The 24223-nt window shown below is 36.2% G+C and overlaps 1 protein-coding gene across 2 annotated transcripts; it reads left to right on the plus strand.

Annotated features, from left to right (window-relative positions):
* Positions 1-296: 296 nt before the first annotated feature.
* LOC128228871 (peptidylglycine alpha-hydroxylating monooxygenase-like) lies at positions 297-22997 on the plus strand. 2 transcript variants are annotated; one of them, XM_052940402.1, is made up of 13 exons: positions 297-452; positions 11495-11620; positions 12772-12826; positions 13726-13810; positions 14249-14367; positions 14848-14937; positions 15389-15437; positions 16610-16755; positions 17291-17367; positions 18636-18689; positions 19250-19299; positions 21592-21787; positions 22735-22997. In XM_052940402.1, the coding sequence occupies exons 1-13, from the start codon at positions 417-419 to the stop codon at positions 22906-22908; spliced, it is 1257 nt and encodes a 418-aa protein (XP_052796362.1). In that variant the 5' UTR covers positions 297-416; the 3' UTR covers positions 22909-22997. The 2 variants fall into 2 exon arrangements, with proteins under 2 accessions (XP_052796362.1, XP_052796363.1); XM_052940403.1 differs by lacking the exon at positions 297-452 and adding an exon at positions 8052-8255.
* The last annotated feature ends 1226 nt before the right edge of the window (positions 22998-24223 follow it).

The raw sequence follows: 24223 nt of genomic DNA on the forward strand, positions 1-24223 counted from the left end.
GCAGAAAACATCTTATTTCTACCTTATGAGGCCATAGTAGATCACAAATCATTTAGCACTCACCAATCACTTAATATTTTTTCCGTTTCATAATATAAACATTTTTTCAACTTTTAATAGAGTTAAATGATACATATGAAAAAAGTCAACAAGGCGATAAAAAAAACCTAGAATCGGGGCCAAAACATAGGGCAGATCGGGAGACTGGAGACAAACATTTTACGCCTTACGGCCTATCGATTACAAATATAATTATGAATTATCATTCTTAGCAGCTGTTATTTACTACATGCGATTTCTGCCTGAATAGGGTTTTTCTTACATAATAATTACGTATCTATTTAACAGCTCATGGAATATAACTGGCTGAATAATGGTTAGACAATCAATGTTTAATATACATTAATGGGAATACGATGAATTCTGCCTTATCTTTTAACGGAAGCAAATATGTAAGTACTGAACACACATATTGTATTTTATTTGGCAGACTATGATATCGTTTATCAATTTCCATTTCCTTTTACGGTCAAAAGTGTTTAAATATATGTACATGATCAAGTTATCATAAAAAGGTCACCTATTTTTTCAATTCAAATTATTTCAGTTTTTGACACGTTGCATACACCCAAATTTGTGTTCGAAGGAAAACAATTGCTGTAAGTACAACTGATTTAAAGGCAAACATATTCAAAAATAACAGAAAGCAAGCAAAAAACTCAAAGCCATGTACATGTTTGACTTCAGACAACACCAGCCCAAATTCATATACACAGTACATTTTGACACATATGTAAAATGTCTTGGTGTTCGAACTTATTTGTAGGCCAATCAGTAGTCGACGTTCTTTCAAATTTTCTGAAGCTGAATCTGATGTTGATACATCTAGGGTTAGGAGTTTATTTGGGTTTATTATCTTTTGAAAACCACATAAAAACAAATTGAGGTTTTTTTTAAAAAAGAAAAATAACACGTAAACAAGCAATGATGGAACATCTGGACTGGACGGACGGACGAGACAGACGGACGGGACGGACGGACGGGATGCACGTAGGGGACGGACGGGACGCACGGAAGGGATTGAGGACGGAACTCACGGACGGATGGTGCGATTTTAATATGCCCACCTTGACGGGCATTGAAACTTCACTAAAGTATACTGTTTAATTTTCGTCTATTTTTAAGAGATAAAGTTAATCCATCGATATTCCTTCACTAATTATATTTTAATATAGTTCAATATTGGCAATCTACAGAAAACAGAGCGGGTGTACCGTGCTTGCAAATTTTAATGCTTTATGTAGCGTTGACTGCCAGAATTTCTCATATGTCCAGTATCAGAAAATTGAAGATTCAGCAGACCGCTATTTTGTCAGAACGTTTTATTTTTGGAGTTTTTTCAACAATGTTCTATTTGGTACTTGTGGGATTTTCATAAAGGGCAGTTATTTTAAATATTATGTTGTTCACAAATGCCAGCATATCAATATTTTAAACCAAAGGCAGGTAATAAACAACAGAGCTGAATGTCGCATTCGTGCCATATCTCGATCGTACCAAAATAAGATTCGCCCCCTGCACTTGACGTTTGTTAAAAAGTACATGTACGATTTAAGTATTAAGGCAATGTCGATTGTTTAAAATATTAAATTGTCTTTGCTTTTTATTCATTTTTTGAAGAGAAATTTTAAAAAAGGAGACTAAAGACAGTTTTGCTACCCATAAAAGAACACCCATTTTGTTAATATTCAATCAAGGAAATGAAATTAAGTTGAATGTGAATATAAATTGAGATTTGAGGTATGGCACAGGATTTGTATCAGTTTTTTTCTTCTTCTTACAAGCAGTGTGGGCAAACTTTTCTAAAAAATGCTTGCATTCTTAATGGTTCATATACATGAAGTCTATGCATTCAATTTTAGTCAGATACTTTGATTATCAAATATTAATATCACTGCAGAACTAATATTATGAATCAACCAGGGTGCCCTTTGAGGCAAAAAAATAAATATAAAAACATTGATGCACTTCTATGTGCCCTTTTAGAAAAACATTACCATGCCCTTTATTAGTCCTGTGGGAAACACTATCTACTGTACCAGAAGCTAGACTTACCTTCCAGTAGTTTGGTTGACAGTTTTGATGTTTCCACTGTTCAAACATATTGACACTCTTGTTGCTATGGAGATCTGATGTCTGGAAACCTATTTGTTGAGCAAATGCAGTAGCTGAAATATAACAATTGAAAACAATTTAATGTTAAATGAACAATAAGTTTACTAGGAATTTGATTGTGATATTTATCTAACAATTAACCACTTTTTGTTCAACTATCTTTGGTAACAATTGATTAACTAAATAAAACAGGTTATGCTTTGTTTTGTTCTTGTTCTAGGGCCTGCCTATTTTAAAACTGACAAAAGAACGAAAATTGCAATCTTGAAAAACCTGGATTATCCAAGCCCCTTTATATCATCATGATAATATACCTTGCTGGCAGTGCAAAAATCAATGCCACACAAATATACCCCCCACAAAGCAGTATAAAGATTCAACCTTGGTCCCCAACAAGCAGTGTATGGGTTGTCCTTTCCATGACTGCCCGGGCAACAGATATTGCTGTCTTTACACGCCGTATTGCACCCACTGCTCCCACATCATGGGTGATACTGAAATGCACAGATTACTTTATCATCTACAATGTAATTGCATGATTTTGCCATGCAGAAGAATGTTTCTCTTATATTTAACACTGAAAATATAACCATATATATTCAATAAATCAGACAAGTACATATATACATGTATATACTTCATTCCTACCATTCCATGATCATGATATCTAGCCTGATCTTACCTGACTCAGCCAAATTGTTGCCCCAGCCCATAAATCCATGGAACATTACCCTCTCACACTCACTGGAACCCTATACATGTACATTTCTGTACTTGATACTCACCCATTCATGATCATGGCATCTATGGTACCTCCCCTGTCCCCTTCCGGTTGCTGTCCCAGCAAACACTTCCATCACATCTTTTCATTTCAAACTGACTGAACCCTATATGTATATATCATCAGTTGATACTCACCCATTCATGATCATGGCATCTATGGTATCTCCCCTGTCTCCTTCCGGTTGCTGTACCAGCAAACACTTACATCACATCTTTTCATTTCAAACTGACTGAACCCTATATGTATATATCATCAGTTGATACTCACCCATTCATGATCATGGCATCTAGGGTGGTCTCCCCTGTCTCATCCGGGTCACTGCCCCAGCCCACACTGCCATCACACCTTTCCATCTCACACTCACTACAACCGGCCTCGACTGCATCAACAGCTGTGTGATTGCTGGTGATCACTTTCCAGGCTGGTAATCAAATGGGATACATGTGAATTAAGTAGTTATTTGTTCAATCTCAAAGCTAGCATAATTTTGCTCAGAAACGTTACAGAAGACTGTAATTTTTTTTTTATTTATTTTCAAATCAGAGTTTATACTTCGTTTAAAATATTGGTTGAAAACTTAAAACAGTATTTATATTGCAACTGTAATATGTATTTGAAAAAATACATGTTAAAGACTGAGGAAAAAGCCAAAGACGTACATGGAACCCATTTCCTTGTTTAAAATATTTAAGGCGATTGTAGAGTATATTGGGTTAATCAGCCAACTAAAAGACTGTATGTATTAAGCTCAATTTGTACAGCACCATGTGACAGGTGTGGTGTTCTGGCTGCACTGAGTTCCAGCTGGGACAGACAAAAATATGCATTCATTGAGACCAAAAAAAATAAAATGATTAAAACATATCCCATTTGTCACATTAATGCTTTTTTAAGTATGAGCACAGTTTGGAATATAAATAGTACCAGTTGACAAAACCACAGTTACTTGGTATTTGGACTTCATTTTTTGGCCAGTCGAGCGATTGGTCCCTAGGGTGATCTCTTGGACTGAGAATCATGAAAAAATGTGTTTTAGTACTCTATGATACACATAATGAACAAATAATCATCTTTTTGTTGTTTATTTTTACATATTAATATTTTACAATTTCATACAATCTTTATCATTCACAAGTTATGAAGGTTAGCAGATTTCAGGTTGAGACATATGTGTGGAACCGAGCTAAGATCTACAAAAAAATTTCGGTAAAACAACTGTATACATTGCATGCATGTTCAAAAGGAAGTTATCTGAATCGAAGAGCAATTAGCTTTTTATCATCGTAAATTTCAGCGAATCTGGCCGACTTCGCCGTTGTCAAGGCGACTTAGTCGCTCCAGTCGCCTTGATGGACACATTCTTAAATAATAAGGCTTTGCGTATAAAAACACGATGCTTTAAGCGTTGTGTAATTGACATGTTTTTTAAATCACATATGGAAAAAACGGTAGCCCAGTCGGGCTAGTTTCTATGGAAAATAGGTAGCCCCAGCTGAAATTTGGTAGCCTCAGGCTATTGGGCTACCGTGAATTTCGAACACTGATGGTTTGTAAATTACACTATTTTATTATAAATAAAGTGTGGCAAATCATTAGTAGTGTTTAAACTAAGATAAGTGAGCTGGAACCCTTAAACAAATGTTGATATTTGCTCAAATATTGTCTTTCATGTCCACAATTTAGAAAATGTGTTACAAACATGATTCAACAAAACATTACCCAATACAGTATAAATATTAGGGGCACCTGCAGTTTACGTTCGCAAAACTGTTGTCTGTGTCATTGGAAGCTTTGTTGACCAAATTTAATGAGAATTAAGTACTGTTTTTAATTTTTGTGCAAAATATTTGTGCAGGTACATGGTAAAATATGAATATAACCTGATATATAATCTATTTCAATCATCAAATACTTCTCTAAATAGAATAAAAATATTCCCCCACCCCCCACACCACCACCACTGTTTTGTTTCAGCAACCCGTGTAAAGGTATCGGGGTTTTGAATGTCTACTCTTTTAGACTACGGTAATCTGTAGCCTAATACTAACATAGTCCAAATAATTGTACGTTGAAGGATTTTTTTAGATTTTTGATATGGCAAATCCTTCACGTACAAATTGTTTAGTATCAAAAGTGGGTAGTTGTTCCGATCAGGATTCCGGGTTAAAGCATATATAGCGTCTATAAAATATCATAAAAACAAGAAATATAACCAGATAATGTTATTTTATATTAGTTCCGTACACAAAAAATAAATATCCAACTAATAATTATGAGTTTGACAGCTTTTCTTCATTTCATTCTGTCAAAACATAAGGATATATACAAGAAGGGCACCTGCAAGGCTTCAGGGCACAGTTTTAAGTCGGAACATTTCGGCCATGGCCGAGTTGGTACGATTGTGTAACGAGGTCTATCTCGAAGCTTTGTCGGAAGAGGCCGAGTTATTACGATTGTATCGAGTTGTTCCCCTTCGCATAATTGTTGTCTGTGTCAGTCAACTTTTGTTTTATTGGAAAGGTAAACAACTTGTTTTAATGCATTAAATGCTTGTTTAGTGCAAAATAACATTTCACTTACATGATAAAATATGAATATAACTCTTAATGATCAATTTCAACCATAAAATACTTCACTTAAAACAATTTCAATATTTTTAAAACACCCCCGTTTTTTGCACATTCCCGTTTAGACGTTAGGGATTGGGAGAATCGCGTATAACACGTCTATTATTTTAGACCAAATACTAACAGAGCCGCTTTTTATAATTAATGCTAAAAATAAAATGGAAACGCAAACGTGAAACAATTTACCTGCTATAGTTGCATTTGTAAATGGCCACGTATTCACGACCACTGGAAGAGAAATAGCGGCCGAACCAATGATACAGAAACAAAATATTGTCAAAATCAAGAGCATGGGCGCCGCCATTTTGAAATCATGTGACAAATATAACAGATCCCGTACTACTAAGTATTCCCGTATATAACTGTACCTCTCATAATAAGTGTCGTGACACGAACATTTGGTTAATTGTATATGTGCTAGAGTTCTAGGAATTTCGAAGTAGTATAGCACTTTCCACTCAGATTTATAAATATTAAAAAATTAGCCTAGGGCAAATGCATTATAAAAGAATATATGCATACATTTGCCGGAGATAAAAGTTATGTTTAAGCGGAAAGGGGAGCGCGATTCCGGAGAGGTGAAAATCAAATATAAGCCTGTCAGAGATAACTTTTTCTCACAAGCATTGGCTGCTCTCTTATTTTTTTTATTAAGTACACTTTCACACCATTTGTGCGGATGAGGAGCGTGTGTAAAGGGGTAGCATATGGTCGTATCCAGGTTTTGACGTTAATGGGCTGGCGAACTTAGGCGCCGCGGTAAGCTCAGTTTTACTTGCACCCGTCCCATGCCTTCCATCAGAGCCGAAATATAATTGGTTCAAAGTGTTGTGGCAGGGGTACACCCACAAGAAAGATTGAACATTTCTAGTCCGAAAAGGTGCATTTTGTGGTGAATTTGATTACTTTTTTTCTCTTCCGTATTGAAGTAACAAGTAAACTTGGACCATTTGGTGTATGGTGGGGACTTGTGTGCCGCATATATAAAAGTACTATCATGATATTATACCGAAATTCAATCTCCACATTTTAATTTCTTAAAACTGGGGTTATGATTTGTTATTGGTCCCAGCTAAAAATGAAATATCCAGGCCAGCACTTATGATGATCGGTATTTCCATTGCCACATTGATGATATTTCACACATGCTTTTTGTACAGCAGTCCATGACATCGGTATAACAACATGTCATTAGCTGCAATTAGTGTTGCACGATATTTAGCACGTAACACCTATTATTTAATTAATATTTCATTACTTCGACACAGTAGTATCTATTTAACACTATATTAGGCAACACGACAATGCTTTATGGATATTATTATCGTTATTAGACTGAATCGATGTTCACTGTCTAATGTTTATAACATTGGGAATGTTCGGATCGAGTGAATGATTCTATTTACGGGGCATGATTATCGACCCCAAATCTCCTTGGTGACAGAGCATGACGTCAAACCAATATTCGCAGAATATGGAATCGGCTTGAAATAACTCCGAACAATCTGCTACGCGATATTTTCGAAACGGTGGAACTAAAGAGAATGTATTAAACTTAGTTTGTATACAAAAAAAACACTATCGTTGGCTATATTACTTTATTAGATGTCAGATATGCCAGCAAAGCAACAGCTCATTGCTGCTCTGGAAGTTAAAGCGACTCGCTCACTTGTTCGTTAAATACGCTTTTTGTATGAAGAAATAAAGTGTGGCACATCATTAGAAGTGGTAAAACTATAAAGACACGGACGGCTGGAACACTCACTTTACCGTCTCCGTGGCCCAGTGGTTAAGGCGTCCGCCTATGGAGCGGGAGATCGTGGGTTCGATCCATAGCCGCGTCATACCGAAAGACGTTAAAAGTTGGTACAAGTAGCTCCCTTGCCTGGCGTTTGGCATTTAAAGGGCAGTGCTTGGAAAAGTGGTGTACTCAGTACCGGTTTAACCAAGAAAAGTTGTACCGCATGAATCGGTGCTTAACAGCGGGGTCTTTTCGAAAATAGATAGGGTATCGCACCCGGACTTCCTTGTATCCCACCACTGTCTCTTTCGCGTGCTGACCCGTCAGTAAAAAAAGTCCACGATTTTGAATAGCGTTTAAGTAACGCGATTCAACAAAAGGCCAGGAGGTTATCATTCTATTTGTGTTTGAGTTTACTTTGGCGTGTGTTTTTGTTATCAGTTTTCGTACGTTGCCTTGTTTGTACCGGCATATGTTCGCTCCCGACTAAAACTTGACTACATGTGTATACTTTAATTGTATTTTTTTCTGAAATATCGGTATCAAAGAGTAAAATAGTTATCATAAACGTGTTTTCAGATGCATGATCGGGGGGAAATGGTACCAAATCATAAGCGAGTCCCTTTAAATGCTCACATGCGCAAATGGCCGCGGAACAGAATATGTCCAGAGTCGTTTAGTGAGACGGGAACGCGTGTAGGCTTCACAAGAGTTCTCAAAGCGGTATTCCTGATTTTCTTCACGTACGAAGGAAACGAGGCGTCCTATTTTAATATTATAATCAAAGTAAGAACGGAAACTCCGCGGCCACATGACCTAGCTGTTACAATCTGTTATCAGTGAAATTTCCATTGTGTATCAAGACACTGTCAACCAGTTTATAAATTCATTCTTTTTATCACGTGTAAGGGACTTAAAACATATACAGGTAAAGTATGGACATTTTGTTGTAAAATTTTTGTTGTGAATTATTAGTATTGTTAGGCCATCTGTTTATAAATCTACATGCTGGAATACATGGGTGTTGAAATAAAACATGGTGCTATATATTGCCAAAATATGCTCTCAATGATATGTTAACTATGTTTACCTCTTCTATATCTACTGACTAATAAAATAGTAAACGTTGAGTATGACAAAAAAGTTACAAAGATGGGGAGTATGTTAAAATCTAAACCAAGCCAGAAATCATTAGTGCGTGGGCGGGATACATCGTACTTAATTCTGAAATATATCTTAAAGACATTGGATCGATTGTTAATGAACTTGGTTAAAGTTAACAACGCTTTTAATGCGACCATGCATTGTTAACTTTCAAATCTTTGTCACTCAGCAAATCACATTGACATATTTGAAGTACTTCATACACATAATGAGACAGCTGTTTCAGGTCTGCTTCTTTTATTGAAACATATTAGGACCTAATAATATATTAATTTTTTTTAAAGTTAACAACGATCCCGTTAACAACGTTGTTATTTTAAATAAAGTTTTGATTATTCGGCCCATTGTCAATTTATTACGGAGCGTATACGAACCATCGGCTGAGGTATCGATCGATTATGGTATCTTTTGTTTATATAACTAAATATTTGTGTGTGTAAAAATAGGTTTTTAATTATATTAATGTTTCCACCATCCTTGAGAGATAATGCCCAAAATGGTTCATCGGTTAAGGTTGTTGTACAATATTTATTCCTATGGACCGAGAGTTCATTACTTTGTAAAAGTTAACAACGTGATTAACGTCATCTTTGTTAACTTTGAAATCTTTACTGCATGTGCAGTTTAATGTTAACACTTTTGATGACAATTGTTTCAGCTGTACTTGTTTTATTTAAAGTGACACTCTTATTCAAAATCAGTACATACACAAGTATAACAAACATCGACTTTGACTGATAAACCTTTAACTACTTACTAAATAATGCATTTGTAGAAAATATTAATTACTGATAACAAGATTATAACCGTGTAATTAATAGCAGAAAGCGCAAAAATATTAAATGATTGGTGAATGCTAAAAGATTTACTGTGATCTACTATAGACTCATAAGGTAGAAATACCGTGTTTTATGCTCATTTCGTTCAAATTAAACTCAGTATCCATCATAAGAACCATTGTTTTGGACATTTGTTCATCCTTTTTGGAATATTAAAACAATATTATCAATTGTGGTAAATCTTATCTGGGAGTAAGAGTGCATCTTTAAATGTATGAGAACACCATAACATTTCCACCCTTTAAAGTTTACAACGATGCCGTAAATCACATTGTTAACTTAAATCGCCCCAATATTGTTCGTTCATGTTATTCAGCACCATATTTAAAGGGGCTTGACACCAGATGGTCCCAAAATCTTCACATTAAAAAAAGGATTTTGTCGCTTTCTCAGCTGAGTTAACCCGTTTAAAAATAGCGCACAATGGATTCCCAGTCATATCTAACATGTGAAAACACACGATTTGTACATATACAGATACTGAGGCTATTTTTAAATTAACTGAGATTTACATGGTAGACCAGTAATTTTATAATTGGAATAATATGCAAAACTTGCAAAAGATACATGTGTTATAAGCGATTAGATACATCAGTAAGTAAGATTCAATGCGGTGTACACAACGATATCATTTTAATGTTAGTTTTTGACAATTTTCTTTTTTTTCTTGCATTTGAATCATCTGGTGTCTAGTCCCTTTAAGTCTCATTTAAGATTAAATATTTTAGTAACACAGTAGAACAAGTATAGCTATTCTAGCTACGAGCAAAATCAGTCATACAACCCAAACAACATGAACATACAAATTACGTTTAACTTGCATAATAAAAACATACTGTGAGTAATTAGATAGTTTAAACTCAATATAAGGTTTATTCGAATTGTATCAATATAAATCTTATTCGAGTATTGTGTTTAGGCCTGGCAAGTAGCATTTTGTTTCAAAAACGGAAGTGACCACTTCACGCCTGCAGGGATTTCGTGTCAAAGTTCAGATCTGAATTTGTGCACCTGTCAACTGTTCATTGTGAATTATAAGTTTTTAAGTTATTGGCTAATATGTACTTATTGATAATCAAATGTTGATACTTATCACTGACATGGATTACAAGGAATAAATACAACAACAACATGGATCTAAAAAGAGTAAGAAAACTGTTGAAATGTTGAAAAAGAGAGTGTGTTTTTTAAGAAAACTATATGTAAAAAGAAAAAAAGTTTGATTCTTAGAGATATATCATGATGAAATTGAATAAAAAGGGTTCACTCGCACTATTAATTTAATATTATAAGAATGTTTGATATTCATTTTAAAATCCTAAGCATGGTCAATCGTATTGGAAATGATATCGCACGGTGTATTGTAGGAAACATATTCTAGTATCGATTCTGTAGCTGATATGTCTTACCTTATATGATCAATGTTAGAGCACAAAATTCATGAATATTATTTTGTCCAACATAAGTCTTCAAAATGTGTGCAATTGTGTGTTGTTGTTTTTATTATGAATAAACTAAAACAGAGACTGGCATATTTTCTTTAAACAAAAATGTGTAAATTCAAAAATGTGCTCCGATAATGATGATGATGGTGGTGATGATGGTGGTGGTGATAATGATGGTGGTGGCGGCGGCGGCGGCGACGATGATAATTATGATGATGATGATGATGATGATGATGATGATGATGGTGATGATGATGATAATGATGATGATGGTGATGATGATGATGATGATGATGATGATGATGTTGGTGCTGCGGTGGTGTTGTTGATGCTGGTGCTGATGCTGGTGATGACAATAATTGCGCTTCTCCACCCGAGATTAATCGGTATATAACTCATCAAGTTCCGACGGTGAAGGGCACGTGCAACACGTGTATTTATTTAAATCGCCCAAAGCCGTTCGTGTAAAGGATGATATGGAAATTGATCAGTGTAATTGATGATCTTATTGTACAGGATATTAATTTTTCTTTGTTTGGATTAATATATTCAGGTAAAAATCACATACACATTGCAGACTGAACTTGTTTTTTCAGAGTATCCATAAACAGCGGTGTGCTAACCATGGATTATAATTCTGTTGCTGGCAGTGACACTGCATCCATATAAATGTTAACCTTCTTTAAAAATGTAAGAATTTACCAAACTTTGTTTTGTAGAATCACACGTGCATGGAGGTGTTTCTCGTGCTACTAGGATGCGCATGCGCGGTGATGGGAGCCCCGAGCGGGGCGGCAGACACGGAAAAAGTTGACCTTCTAATGCCAAGCGTCAAACCACAGACGGTAAGAGTTCCCCCGCTCCCCTACCCTTGATTTAGTTTTAAAGGCCATAAGTTCAGTTTTCTTGTGTTGAACCAAAATTAAAACATTAAAAGTGGTTTCAGACAAATTGACGAATGACGCAACAATTTAGATGGTAATTGTCATATTGGGCGTATTTCATTACCTTTTTCTCATAAATTGAAACAAAATGTAAACTTGAACGATCTAAAGGCCCTGCCGGGTGCACCCCATCCTCTTGATCCGTTAGTGTTAGCCATACCTTTGATAGAGGTGCACCTTTATATAAACCTCTGCCAAACAATAACAAAGAAGCAAAGTTCTTTATTTGGCTGATAATTAAACTGCACCTCTATATTTAGACCAAAAGATAAACCCTGCATGAAAGATAAAAATAAACTTCTTAATTTGAAAGAGGTGCTTTTAACTTCGCTAATGTCGTCTTTAGGCAACTTCTTTTGACCCTAATTAAAATGTTTTGTCATAACGGCAAAGGCTATGCTGATATTTTTTTAAAGTAATGACTAATCATTGATATTTTGTACTAACACAAATGAATTGTTTGATGCCAAGTAAGTTTTTATGGGTAAACAACTCAATGACTGGACCACCCACTGACCTAAATTCACTCAAACTGATCAACAAGTCTTGACAATGCGGATGCATGTAAGAAGGAAAGAAAGCGTCTGTTGTTGTTTTTGGACAATAAAGAGTCAAGGAATTGGCATAAACTTGGCGTCGGTGTCGGCGTCAGCGGTGGTTTGCCAAAACTTTGATGTCGCCGTTGGTGTCGGTGTATGCGTTGGTGTCGGCGTTTGCGTCTGCGTCGGTGACGGCGTCGGTGTCTGCGTCGGTGTCGGCGACGGTGTCTGCGTCGATGTCGGCGTCGGTGTCTGCGTCGGGGTCGGCGTCGGCGTCGGTGCCGGTGTCGGTGTCTGCGTCGGTGTCGGTGTAGGCTTCGGCGTCGATGTCTGCGTCGGTGTCGGTGTCGGTGTAGGCGTCGGAGTTGGCTTGCTAAAACCCCAACCGTGGCCCTAAGTTAACCGTTCAAAAGATTTTTATGAAACAAATGTATGCATGTTACCAGAGACAATACGCACATTTGCAGCAAGGGCCATAACTCTGGTTTTATGTTTAATTATTTTTACTTTCAGCCTGACACATATCTCTGTCACCCAATGAAGATTGGAAAAGATCCCAAATATATTGGTAAGTATTTTGTGTGTATCTTATTAGCATATTTAGACGTTAAGAATGTATGATTTTATTTTGGTGGCATGTCATGATAATAGTATGTTTAATATACCTGTTCTTACTTCCCAAGAAATGTAAGTGGCGAATTTTGCTCTGACACTACTAACTGCTTCTCAAACACTTCATCAGCCATAACTCCGGCTGCAGTATTTTTTGAGTTGTTGCCCATGGTTAATTTTCACACATATTCTTTGTCTGGAGCATACATTGAAAAGTCTTTAAGGTAGTGACCTCAAACTTCATCTACAGATAGATCCCGTTGAGGAGAAGTGCCATGCACAGGAGACATAACTCTGGCTGAAGTATTATTTTAGTTGTTGCCCTTTGCTAATTTTTATTGTTATCCTTTGTCGTAAGGCGAAGTTGATACTGTTCTTCATTTGGCGGGGAATATGGCAGTCTGTGACGGTTCTTGTTTATTTTGGAGTATCTTTATAATAAAAACATAATGCGGAATCATACCATTTCAGTGAGAATGGGATTGAATTGGAAAAAAAAACACTGAGTAATATTGCAGAGGATACATTGAATATATTGATATACTGGTATTATTATGATTAGAATATGAATACAGTCGAGCCCCGTTGGCTCGAAATCGCTTTGCTCGAATTATTTCTTGGCTCGAAATGTATGTAAGGACCGATTTCTTTAAACTGCATAATAAACTTAATATAAGCTTTCCCACTTGGCTCGAATTTTCCGAGGCTCGAAGTATTTTCGCTGGTCCCTGGGAGTTCGGTTTCGACTGAATATCATTTACGATTATCAGTTGTATAAAACACAGCTGTATAAAACTCAACAAGCCTATGCTTTCTTCAGGAAAATATATATTAACCCATTGCGATGTGTTACAGTGAAATTTGAGCCGCACGCAAACATGGCGATCGCCCACCACATCCTTCTGTATGGCTGCGAGGTTCCCGGGAGTAACTCTGTCTGGTGAGTGGGTGATATATTTTTATTTTGGGGCTTTATGGATTGAGACTTGCAAATAAACAGATACCTCCCCCCACCCCCACTCACACCACCCGGAAAAAATAAAATAAGTTTTAAATAATATCATTATAAATAAATAATAGTTAAAAATAAATATATGAATAAAAGAATAGTATGCATTTTTACTAAAACGTTTAATGCCCCGAGTGTTTGTCTATGTACGAAATAACCAATTATATAACGACAAGTACAGACTTTACTGTAACTCTTTAATTGAGATCTAGATATACATTTCTTGCGTTTAAACGAAGTATAATCAATATTCTACGTCAGCATAACTCAAGCACGGAACTAAAATAGCGTTGACCTCTCATAGCGTTGACATCTTGTTTTGTATTAACCTCATGTGCGTCTTTTACGTAAACTGTTGTTTTTGTACAGGAATTGCGGTGAGATGCACGCTTCCGGAAGTGGATACAAGACAGGGCCGGTGTGCGCTCAAGGCGCCCGCATTCTGTACGCGTGGGCCATGGACGCTCCAGCACTCTCTCTCCCGGAAGGTAAAGAAATACATCAATGTTCCTATGATCATAATTGTTGTTATACTGAATTCATATTCGTCACATTAGTTCCATGCCCGCTGAAAACATGTTTTATCTTAAAATGTCACCTTATATGTTCTAACATTACCATACGCCGCTCGTCTCTGGGTACACCGTTCAATACTTTTGGGTTTATTGTGGGATGGTAAACTTTTTAAAAAAGCCATTTCACAGGGGATGGATCCGCACACATTTATGAAACGGTTTTGACTTCGTTCCAAATCACGGCCGTTACCATTTCTGTTTCTATTCAGAATGCGTTGTTTCCTTATAAGGATGTAAGTTTGAAATGGGTGGGGAAACGAATTATAACTACTCCGTGTTGTTGTAGCTTTAAAACATGGTCGTTACTGTCTGGATTATCAGTGTCGACGTCATTAATTTATCCACAGAATTGAGTTTTATGTTGTATTCTTATTCTCTTGTCCCCTGTTTCAGATGTTGGCTTCAAGGTCGGCGGGAAAACGGGCATCAACTACCTCGTGGTACAGATACACTACAAGAACGTCACCACTTTCCTCCCACCTGGTAAATTCACTGTGATGGTATAAACCCACTTGTAGAACTCGACTCTACGATAGAATACAGAAACAATTGAAATATATTTTTAAAATTGAATATCTAGGACAGTGGTATTTAATATACTCAGCAATTTACAATAAGACGTTATGATTTTTAGTTGGAAAAATTCTATTGTATTTAAGATATTATGAAATCAAAATTGGTATTTAATATACAATAAACAAATAAAAAAAATATCAATATATTCATCAGATAAAACAAAAAATTCACTTTCACTTATTGGTTATCAAAAATGTCACACTATAAAATTAATACATATTTAGAAACATAATGATTCTTAGTTGTAAAAAAATCACGGTTATATGCATCTTCGTGACATTAATACCGCAGGGGAAAACAGAAAGTTCTTATGAAAGACATTATTCCATCTTCTGAATGTATTTTTTCTCTTTTTCAGCGAATGGCCATGACAATTCTGGGTTAACGCTAACAATGACAAATACACCGTAAGTTTCTGTCTCTCATACTGATTGATTTTCATTATTGTCTTGGCCTCTGTAAAAGCACCCCTAGAGAGTAGTCACGTGGGCAATAAAACCATTTCGCGTGCTTATTTGATTCACAGTGGAATGATGATAGGCGAGCAATTCGGGGGCTAAATGGTACCCTTGGAAAGAAACTAAAATCGTGTTGCTTAGACACATAAAAAAAACATTAAACAGCACTAGCGGATCCAAAGAGGGGCGCATCTGGCGCGCCTCCTCTAAATTCCTTAAAGTTAACATGTGATTTCAATACATTGTATAGGAGAAACAAAGTACTAAAATACCCTCAAAATGCATCCTTTTGGACTAAAAATTGTTGAAACATTTCTTAAGGGAGGACCATCAAAACCCCTGCATACATGTTTAAACAAACAAACTTTGGTTATGAGGAAAGAGTCCAAGTCAAAAGGTTTACACCCCTAAGTTACGCCCCCTCCATCGTCAAATACTTGTCCCTCCCCTGAGAACAGCCCGTTCGAATCAGTCCCAACTCTCAAAGCTTAGATTATATGGGACTCAATCAAATTGTATATTGAGGGAACGTTTCTAGATCTGATCTCTGTGTCAGGGTTTATTCAATATGATAATAGGTTTTTCCAAGAGTACCATTAAGGCCCTAAATTTCTCACCTGTCCTCAAACCACTATGATTTGATTTTGCCATGATATAAATAAACAAACAACAAGGAGTCAAACAAAATAGTCTTTAAGTAGCTTAAATACCCGTAATCCATTTCGTACCCCTTTTGCTTTAAAGGTTTTTGTTATTGCCTGTCCAGGGCGTTTCCCAAGCAACCTGTCTAACTTGTGACGACATAATGATATGCCATCATATGGTGTGACTCGTTTTCTACTCAAGCGTTTAATTCAATATAAGTCTTACTGTGAACTAAGAACGATATAGCTAATCGGATTACGTAATAAAAATACCAGACCTATTGAGTGAATGCAGTCAAAGATGTATGACCGTAGGATTTACTTAAGTTGCATATTGAATACCAACCAAGGTCTAAGAAGCAATGAGGGGCAGAAGTATCAACACAAAAAGCGTAACCTAAATTATAATAAAGATGAAATACCGCTTGCAAATTGGCGGCCATTCGTATAAATAAAACTTTTAATTCCTTTTTGCAGACAGCGACGGCGAGCCGGTGTGTATCTTCTTGGGACAAGCGGAAGTATCCCACCAAACAGTGTAACCTACATGGAGACGGAATGCAGCTTTAATGAGAACTTTGAAGTCCATCCGTTCGCCTTCCGAACACACGCACATGGGCTTGGTTGGTGTTATTCACCTTGTAAAATTGTGACGTCAAAGATGTGACGTCAAACTTTGTATTTTCAAACCTTTCTTGGAGGTCTGATTATTTTCCAATTTTTGAGAACATCTGTCGCAAAAGAGGGGTATCAGTTCGATTTTTAAATTTACTCTCTCACGTTTATTAGGGCTAGAAATGGTATATTTCTTTGAGTCGTCATACAAAATAAAAGCTATTTTGTTCTTAGGAAAGTATGAAAAATTGAACTTCATTTTGCCAAATGTCTGTTATGCTATTTAAAAGTTGATAAGTTTAGGCTTTAATTTAGAATTTATATGATAATCTTCCAGTTATTTTTTGGTCATAATAATTAATAAAATCCCTAAATTTGAGCACATTTTGTCAACATAAAAGATGTGCGTGAGCTCAAATTGTGGCCAGGTGTGTTTCTAACAAGTCGAACTACACCTTGATTCAGTTGAATGTATATATGCACTGCAATGCTAATAGAATCGATAGTTTAACTAATTAGATTTTTCGAACCAATGCTTTTTAGGTCAGGTTACATCTGGTTACCGCATCAGAGATGGCCAGTGGACTGAAATCGGACGCCAGACGCCACAAAAACCGCAGGTAGATACCTCCCCATTTGTGTTTTATGTGGCCCAGACGGAATCCAATGTGCTCTACTTCGATCTTGGTCAAGGGTAAATAGTTGACATGAAAATGCTTTTTATTTGACCCGTATCATGAACCAAAGTGTTCCAAGCATTACGTCAGTGAAAGGGAACGGCTGACTTATTCCTGTTTTTTTATCTGCCCCAAATAAAGGCTACAGTGCTCCCAACAAAACTTTGGTCAAGGGAAATAGCTGTCTTATTTTTCAGTTTTGTCTGTCCTAGACAAAAAAACAACAACCAAAATGTTCCTAATAAAACAGTAAATACCCATTGTTTATCCATTTTTGAGAGATTTATCTTATTACAAGTTTTGCCAAAAGTCTATCTCGATTACGTTGACAGTGTTTATTTTGACCAATTTGGGGCCGAAATTCAAGAAGCATAGTATAAAACAAGAACAATATTTGACGGAATGCAATCATTTCCCCACCACATTAGTGTGCATTGACACTTAACAGTGAGGGACGAATGACCAGTTTTGTTCATTGACCATTGTAGTAATTGATCGTGGTGGTGGTGTTAGTAGTTTATACTCCGGGTCCCGGCGTGAGCACATTGAAGGGTCCCAGAGTGACAGTTCAACCACCGCACACCTATCCTGGTCAGAACCAGTACTGGGTGCCTTCACCTCTGCAAGGAACTGACAACTTCCGTACATGCCAGGGGCAGTGGTACAGTGCGAATGGCCGTAGAAAGGATTTCATAACCAATCACAACAGAAGTGACCTGGTCCGCCCGGGAATCGAACCCGGGTTGTCCGATTCAGAGTACAATGCTTTACCGATTGAGCTAACCGGGCGGACCAACAATCAATAATTGATCGTGGTTGTGTGTAAGATTATTTATACTCGCACTCGGGCCTTGCCCATTCGGCGAGTGCTCCGATAAGATTTTTAGTCATTTTTTGTTGTTGTTGTTGTTTTGGAGATAGTGCACAGACAGAATGTAACCCTAGTTAGAGTTACCCTGATTCGTTTACGTGCATCAGTGTATAGCACAGCCACACGGGACCCTCTCGAAAAACGATTAGTATTTTTAGTGGTGCGGCGGCGAATCGAACATGCGATCCCTGGATTGACAGTCACAGTAATTGGCACACTTTAGCCGTGGTATATCTGATTACTAGTACTTTTCCGCAAGTGATATTATAACAACATATGATTCAGATAATATTTTTCAAGTTTTGTAAAGTTGAATTAATTGTATTTTATTGTTTTTCAGATGTTCTACAACAGTACAACGCCTGGGCTTGTTGTTAAAAAGGGAGACATATTGGTATGTATGTATGTAAGAATTGTTCCTGTGTAAAGTATTTAGAAAGGAAGGGAAATAATTAACATTAGGAGATGGTTTTGTTTGAAGATATCGAACTTTCAGGGACTGTTTCTTTAAACCTTGAAACTACTTGGAAAAGTAGTTTTCTATTATCCGGGCCTTTTAGATAAAGGGGCCGTTTTGACCCGACGCATACACCAGAAAGTATTGCACATTCGTATAAGGTTTCTCATGTAGTTATTTCTTTGCATATTTAATGATATGATCAAAGCTGTTAGAAATGAAGGGCCCTTTTCTCTTAACCTTTTGAACAATTCGAAAAGAATCTCTCTACTGATCGATAAATAAGTCAGTGTTAGGTCATAATGGCGTGATTCAAAATTACCGCGTAATTACCGACCGCCAGGTGGCGTAGAACACTTGTATCCGGAATTGGCTGCAAGCTGCAATTGATCGCGCATCTAAATTAAACAGTACTTGTAGAGAATGTGGGGGATGTATAAACTTTTGTACATGAACATTCGGCTATGTATGAACAACGGATATTGGTTCTTTTTCAGGCTGCCCGGTGTACAATGAAAAACGACAAGAACACAGTTATGAACATTGGGTATGTTAAAGATTTTAAAATCTATCTTAAACATAAAACCAAGAATCACTGAACTAAGATTCGCGCGTTTTTAACAATATAATTATATTCTTATATGAAACCATGAATTATGCATTCACAAAATACATTTGCAAACACAAAACTGTGAACCTAACAAAGTTATTTTGTATACACAATTTTGTCAAAACGAGGACTCATGCACTGATAACATATCTCTGCTTGAAAGCTTGCATTTACAAAATAAAAAAACTGGTGTTTTTGCTCTAATCTAAATATTATGCATATAAAAATATCTCTTGAGCATACTAAACCAGGAATCTACTTTGTATTCACCTAACTCGGAATCATGCATTGACAAAATATATTTGCATACACTTAACTAAGAATCTCTTTTTGTATGCACTAAACTAGAAATCGTGCATAGACAAAAAAAATCAGCGCGTACTAAACTAGGAATCTACTTTGTACTAAACTCGGAACCATACATAGACAAAATATATCTGCATATACTTATTAACTAGGAACCTATTTTGTATTCACTAAACAAAAAATCGTGCATTGACTAAATAGTAAATACCTTTGCACATACTAAACTAAAGATCATCCTTAGGTATTTTCAGTGTGTGTATATCACGTGATAAATTACGTCATAAATGGTACGTCGGAAGGCAATATTTTGCTTCGAATGAAGACTTGAAACAAGAATAACTTCACTATTTCTTCACCATTTGCGATAATACATAGCGCAGTCTACGCCTCTTAAGGAGGTCCGCCTTCATTCTTTTACCAGAGTTTGATTGAGAGCTTAGTTTCTTCAAACACTTCGACGAACCTTTTCACAATACGGCTGTCTGACGGAGCACTGTCAAAACATTGTTTTGGAAACAGGTTTGTCGAAGTGTTTGATTAAACTATTTACCTTATCAAACTTCGGTAATAAAACGAAGGCGGGGCTCTGTAAGCGGCATGGACTGCCCTTTATTTTATTTAAAATGGTGTAGTAAAAGAAGGTTATCTCTGATTTAAGTCTTCATTTTAAGCAAAATATTGCCTTCCGACGTAGCATATATGACGTCATTTATCACGTGGTATATACACACTGTATTTTACCTAGGCTCACACTAAAATGGAAGCATGCATTGACCAAATACCTATTCCTTCACTTTCATACGAGTCATACATTGTCAAAATACTTTAGAAACACATACATTGACAAGATACCATTTAAATCTGGTAGCTTTTCTTCATGGTTTTGACAAAATAACACTGCTCACAAAAAATGTTTAAAGCTGCACTCTCACAGATTTACCGTTTTTACAACATTTTATTTTTTTGTCTTGGATAGAGCAGATTTTTAGGTACACATCTTCAAACCAATAATATACGATTGCTGACAAAAAATCAGATCGAAGTTTTTTTATATTTCCTTTCGAAAATTAATGTTTTATGGCTTAAACCGTACTAACGGTTTAAGAAAAATGCATAAAACATTAATTTTTGAACTTAAATATAAAAATCTGCGATCTAATTTTTTGTCAGCAGTCTTATATAACTGGTTTCCATGGATTTTCGCAAAAATTGGCTCGTTCTAAGACAAAAAAGGAAGCTGTCATAACGCTCAATCTGTGAGAGTGCAGCTTTAACCAATTTCCTACGCAGTGATCTCCGCTGACAAGCAGATCTAGATTTGTGCCACGATTAGCAAGTACATATGTTTTTAGCTATATAAACGTTTTTCTTCTCTCTTTTTTGACATTTTTATCAAATTAAAATGGTTCAAGGTGCGTTGTGGTTTAAATAAGATTTTAATTTTCGAATTAAAGATAATTTACAATCTTTACCGTGTGTATTGTCACGTGATTTGCATGGTAGCCGTGATAACTGTACTGAAAGTGAAGATCCACTGCGTCTAGTTTAATGTTTAACCATCATCGATAAACCTTTTGTGATGTAAGGCCATACTAAATGGTTTTGATGATTAGCCTCAACCATTAGTACGGAATCCCCTCTAGTTATCCTGGAAAAACGAACCCCCCGAAAAAAATCGTATACCAAATTAGTGACATCCTATGTAGAATATAGACAAAAGAGCCTCCTCAGTCCATGCCATACACAAGTGGAGCTTTCTTACCATATATATGGTGTTAGGGGTCGTAAAGCTCTAAAAATCAGTGCTATCTTGCATCCAGTTTGGTCAATTGACTAAAGAAGATATAGGAAATTTAATAAGTGGTGTATGACCTTTACCGACACAGTGGTTACGTTCAACCAATTTTATTTTCTTACTTACAGGAGCACTCAGAATGATGAAATGTGCAACTTCTACATGATGTACTACGTGGACGGGGATAAGACTATGTCAGGGACCTACTGTTTCACGGAGGGCCCACCCCGTTACTACTGGGCTAACGATGAGCGCATGCGCAATGCGATCAAGAATATCCCCAAGGATGCGAGCCTCGTTCCAGGGGAGAAAACTCCGCTTCAGGTATTATCGCTATTTCTCGGCAATTTCCGTATAAATGGTTTTTACATTCAAACTATGTAAAGTTGGTTTTAAACTGCGCAAGTATGTACTTAAATTAAGGTAAAAATGTTATTTTCGTAAAGGTACTCTATCTCAATTTTAAGGTCGTTTTGTTGTGAAAAAGCTGCTTGCAACAATGGAAAATCGTCGTTAGAGATTCAACTAAGTTATTTGTTATTTAATGTTTGGAAATAAGACAAAAGGTTCGTCGTTTTGCCGCGAAGTTCAAGTAGTGTTATTGTTCATAGTAATATATTAAATACATTGTAAATCAATTTCAATACACATAAAAAGCATGAAATCTGTGAGTGCGTTCCTATATACTTGACAATGACCGGTTGTTCCTTGTTTTGAAGTAATAGTTTAAACATTTTGTGTAAAATCTTGATGATAATGTTCTTACTCACTTATATTAGAACGTGTTTAAGTAGGTTGGGAACCAAATTATGACGTCATGTCTGCTAAATTGCGATGTCGCAATTCTTAACGAGTTAAGCCGTTACTTAATCTGGACATGTTGACCATATTTTTGTTGTTATGCATCTTTGTTTGCAAGACATTTACTTTAACCATTATATATTTTACAACGATTGTGAAGGAAGCTATGATAGCTTTTACTAAGTCACTCTCGTTGGCACGATGTTGCGCGAGAGTGTGGTCTTGTGTTGTGGGGGAAACCGGAGTACCCGGAGAAAACCCACTTGTCCGGCTTTGTGACCACCAACCAAACTGACATGCGCCAGGGCCGGGAATCGAACCCGGGTCGCCTTGGTGACATTTCATTGATGAAAATACGGAATTACAATTTCTGGCAGTTTAAGCGTGTATTGCAAAATATATAATAATTAATTTCGCGAAAAGAACTATTGTTTGTTTATGTTTTAAACTTTGGTCTCATTCTATTTCAGCAAACAGCCCAACCGGGACTCTACTCACCATCAGAGTATGACGTCATCTATGACGTCGAGGGCGCTGACATGAATCGAAATTTTGACAAGTTCTCTCCCGATGAACTCAGGGAACTAATGATGTACTTGAAGCAGCGAGGCCCGCGGGCATACGATGATGACGAATACTTCTGAGGTCACTTCCGTGTGTAGAAATGGATAATTTCACCCGTGTAATTTGTTAATGGCTGTTAAACTTATATGTAATAAAACGTTAATTATAATGTACTTTGGAATTTGGCATGACTGATGCAAATCAGTAGTGCTAACAGTACGTTCTAGGAAGTTAACGCAATACAAGACGATCTTAATGCGGTTGATATTTTCTTATACGGGAATCATTTTACAAAATGTAACCGTGATAATAATGTATCATGTAAAAGTGTTCTAAAATTATTAAGTGCTCACTTTAACATAAGTTGTTTTTTATCCGATCGAGTTTAAATTTTAGGGAACAAATTGTGGGGGGGGGTAGGGTTGTGTAGATTTTGCGTGGAAACAATAACAAACAATAACGTGTTTGGTAAAAAAAATACAACAATACTTAAACAAATGTTTAACCCAACTGTTCCAAGTTCTTTCCATCTTCAATTAGTGCAGGATTTTTTTTACTTCTCTCTTACTTAAAAAGCTGTATTCAGATAGATTCAGATTTCTAATGTCAGTGAATAAATAAGATCACACTCTGATCACACTTTCTAATGTCAGTGAATAAATAAGATCACACTTTGTAAACAACCAGAATTAATTCCAATATTGAATCTGTGGTTGTCTCATTAATTCTAAATACTAGGAATTACTATTATTTGTTATTTGTCTTGTTTTCTTTCAAAATGCAATCCAGAATTTTTTTTATATATAATGCATAATTTATTGTTAGTCAGATTTTATTTTGTTATGTAATAAAGATGATTGTAAAAGATGTTGTTTTGTTTGGGTTGAATCAATGTAAAATTTACACACACTAGACACTAATATATAAAACAACTTTTATAAATCATATATTTTAAGGCTTTAATAGTTTAATCCTTCTATAAGTGACCCCCCTAAAAAACGTGTATTGTACACAACCTCTGTGTATTGATCTGAATCTAATTGCCTAATTGTCTTATCAGATCTCCGATCTGAATAACCTGGTGCAATTTTGGAGGTTTTAATATAGAAATGGACCCTAAATGGCCCTGAGCCAATAAACAAACAGGAAATTGGCCCCTACTGTGACATCAGTGCAATTAGCAGGAGATACACAACAGGGGATTGTCATGCCAAACATTGCTTAAACTAGACATTTAAGGGGCCAGGGACCGTAGTCAATAAACAACTTAGATTGATATTAGTCTAAACTTTAGAATTAAAAGCATGACGTCATATTTTGACTAAAGGCTTAAGTGTAAATTTTAGTGTTTCCGTTGGTCAGATAATCTTATAGTCCATCCAAAGCAGCCGAATT

This window comes from Mya arenaria, chromosome 3, assembly GCF_026914265.1.
Source record: "Mya arenaria isolate MELC-2E11 chromosome 3, ASM2691426v1".
Taxonomy (NCBI): domain Eukaryota; kingdom Metazoa; phylum Mollusca; class Bivalvia; order Myida; family Myidae; genus Mya; species Mya arenaria.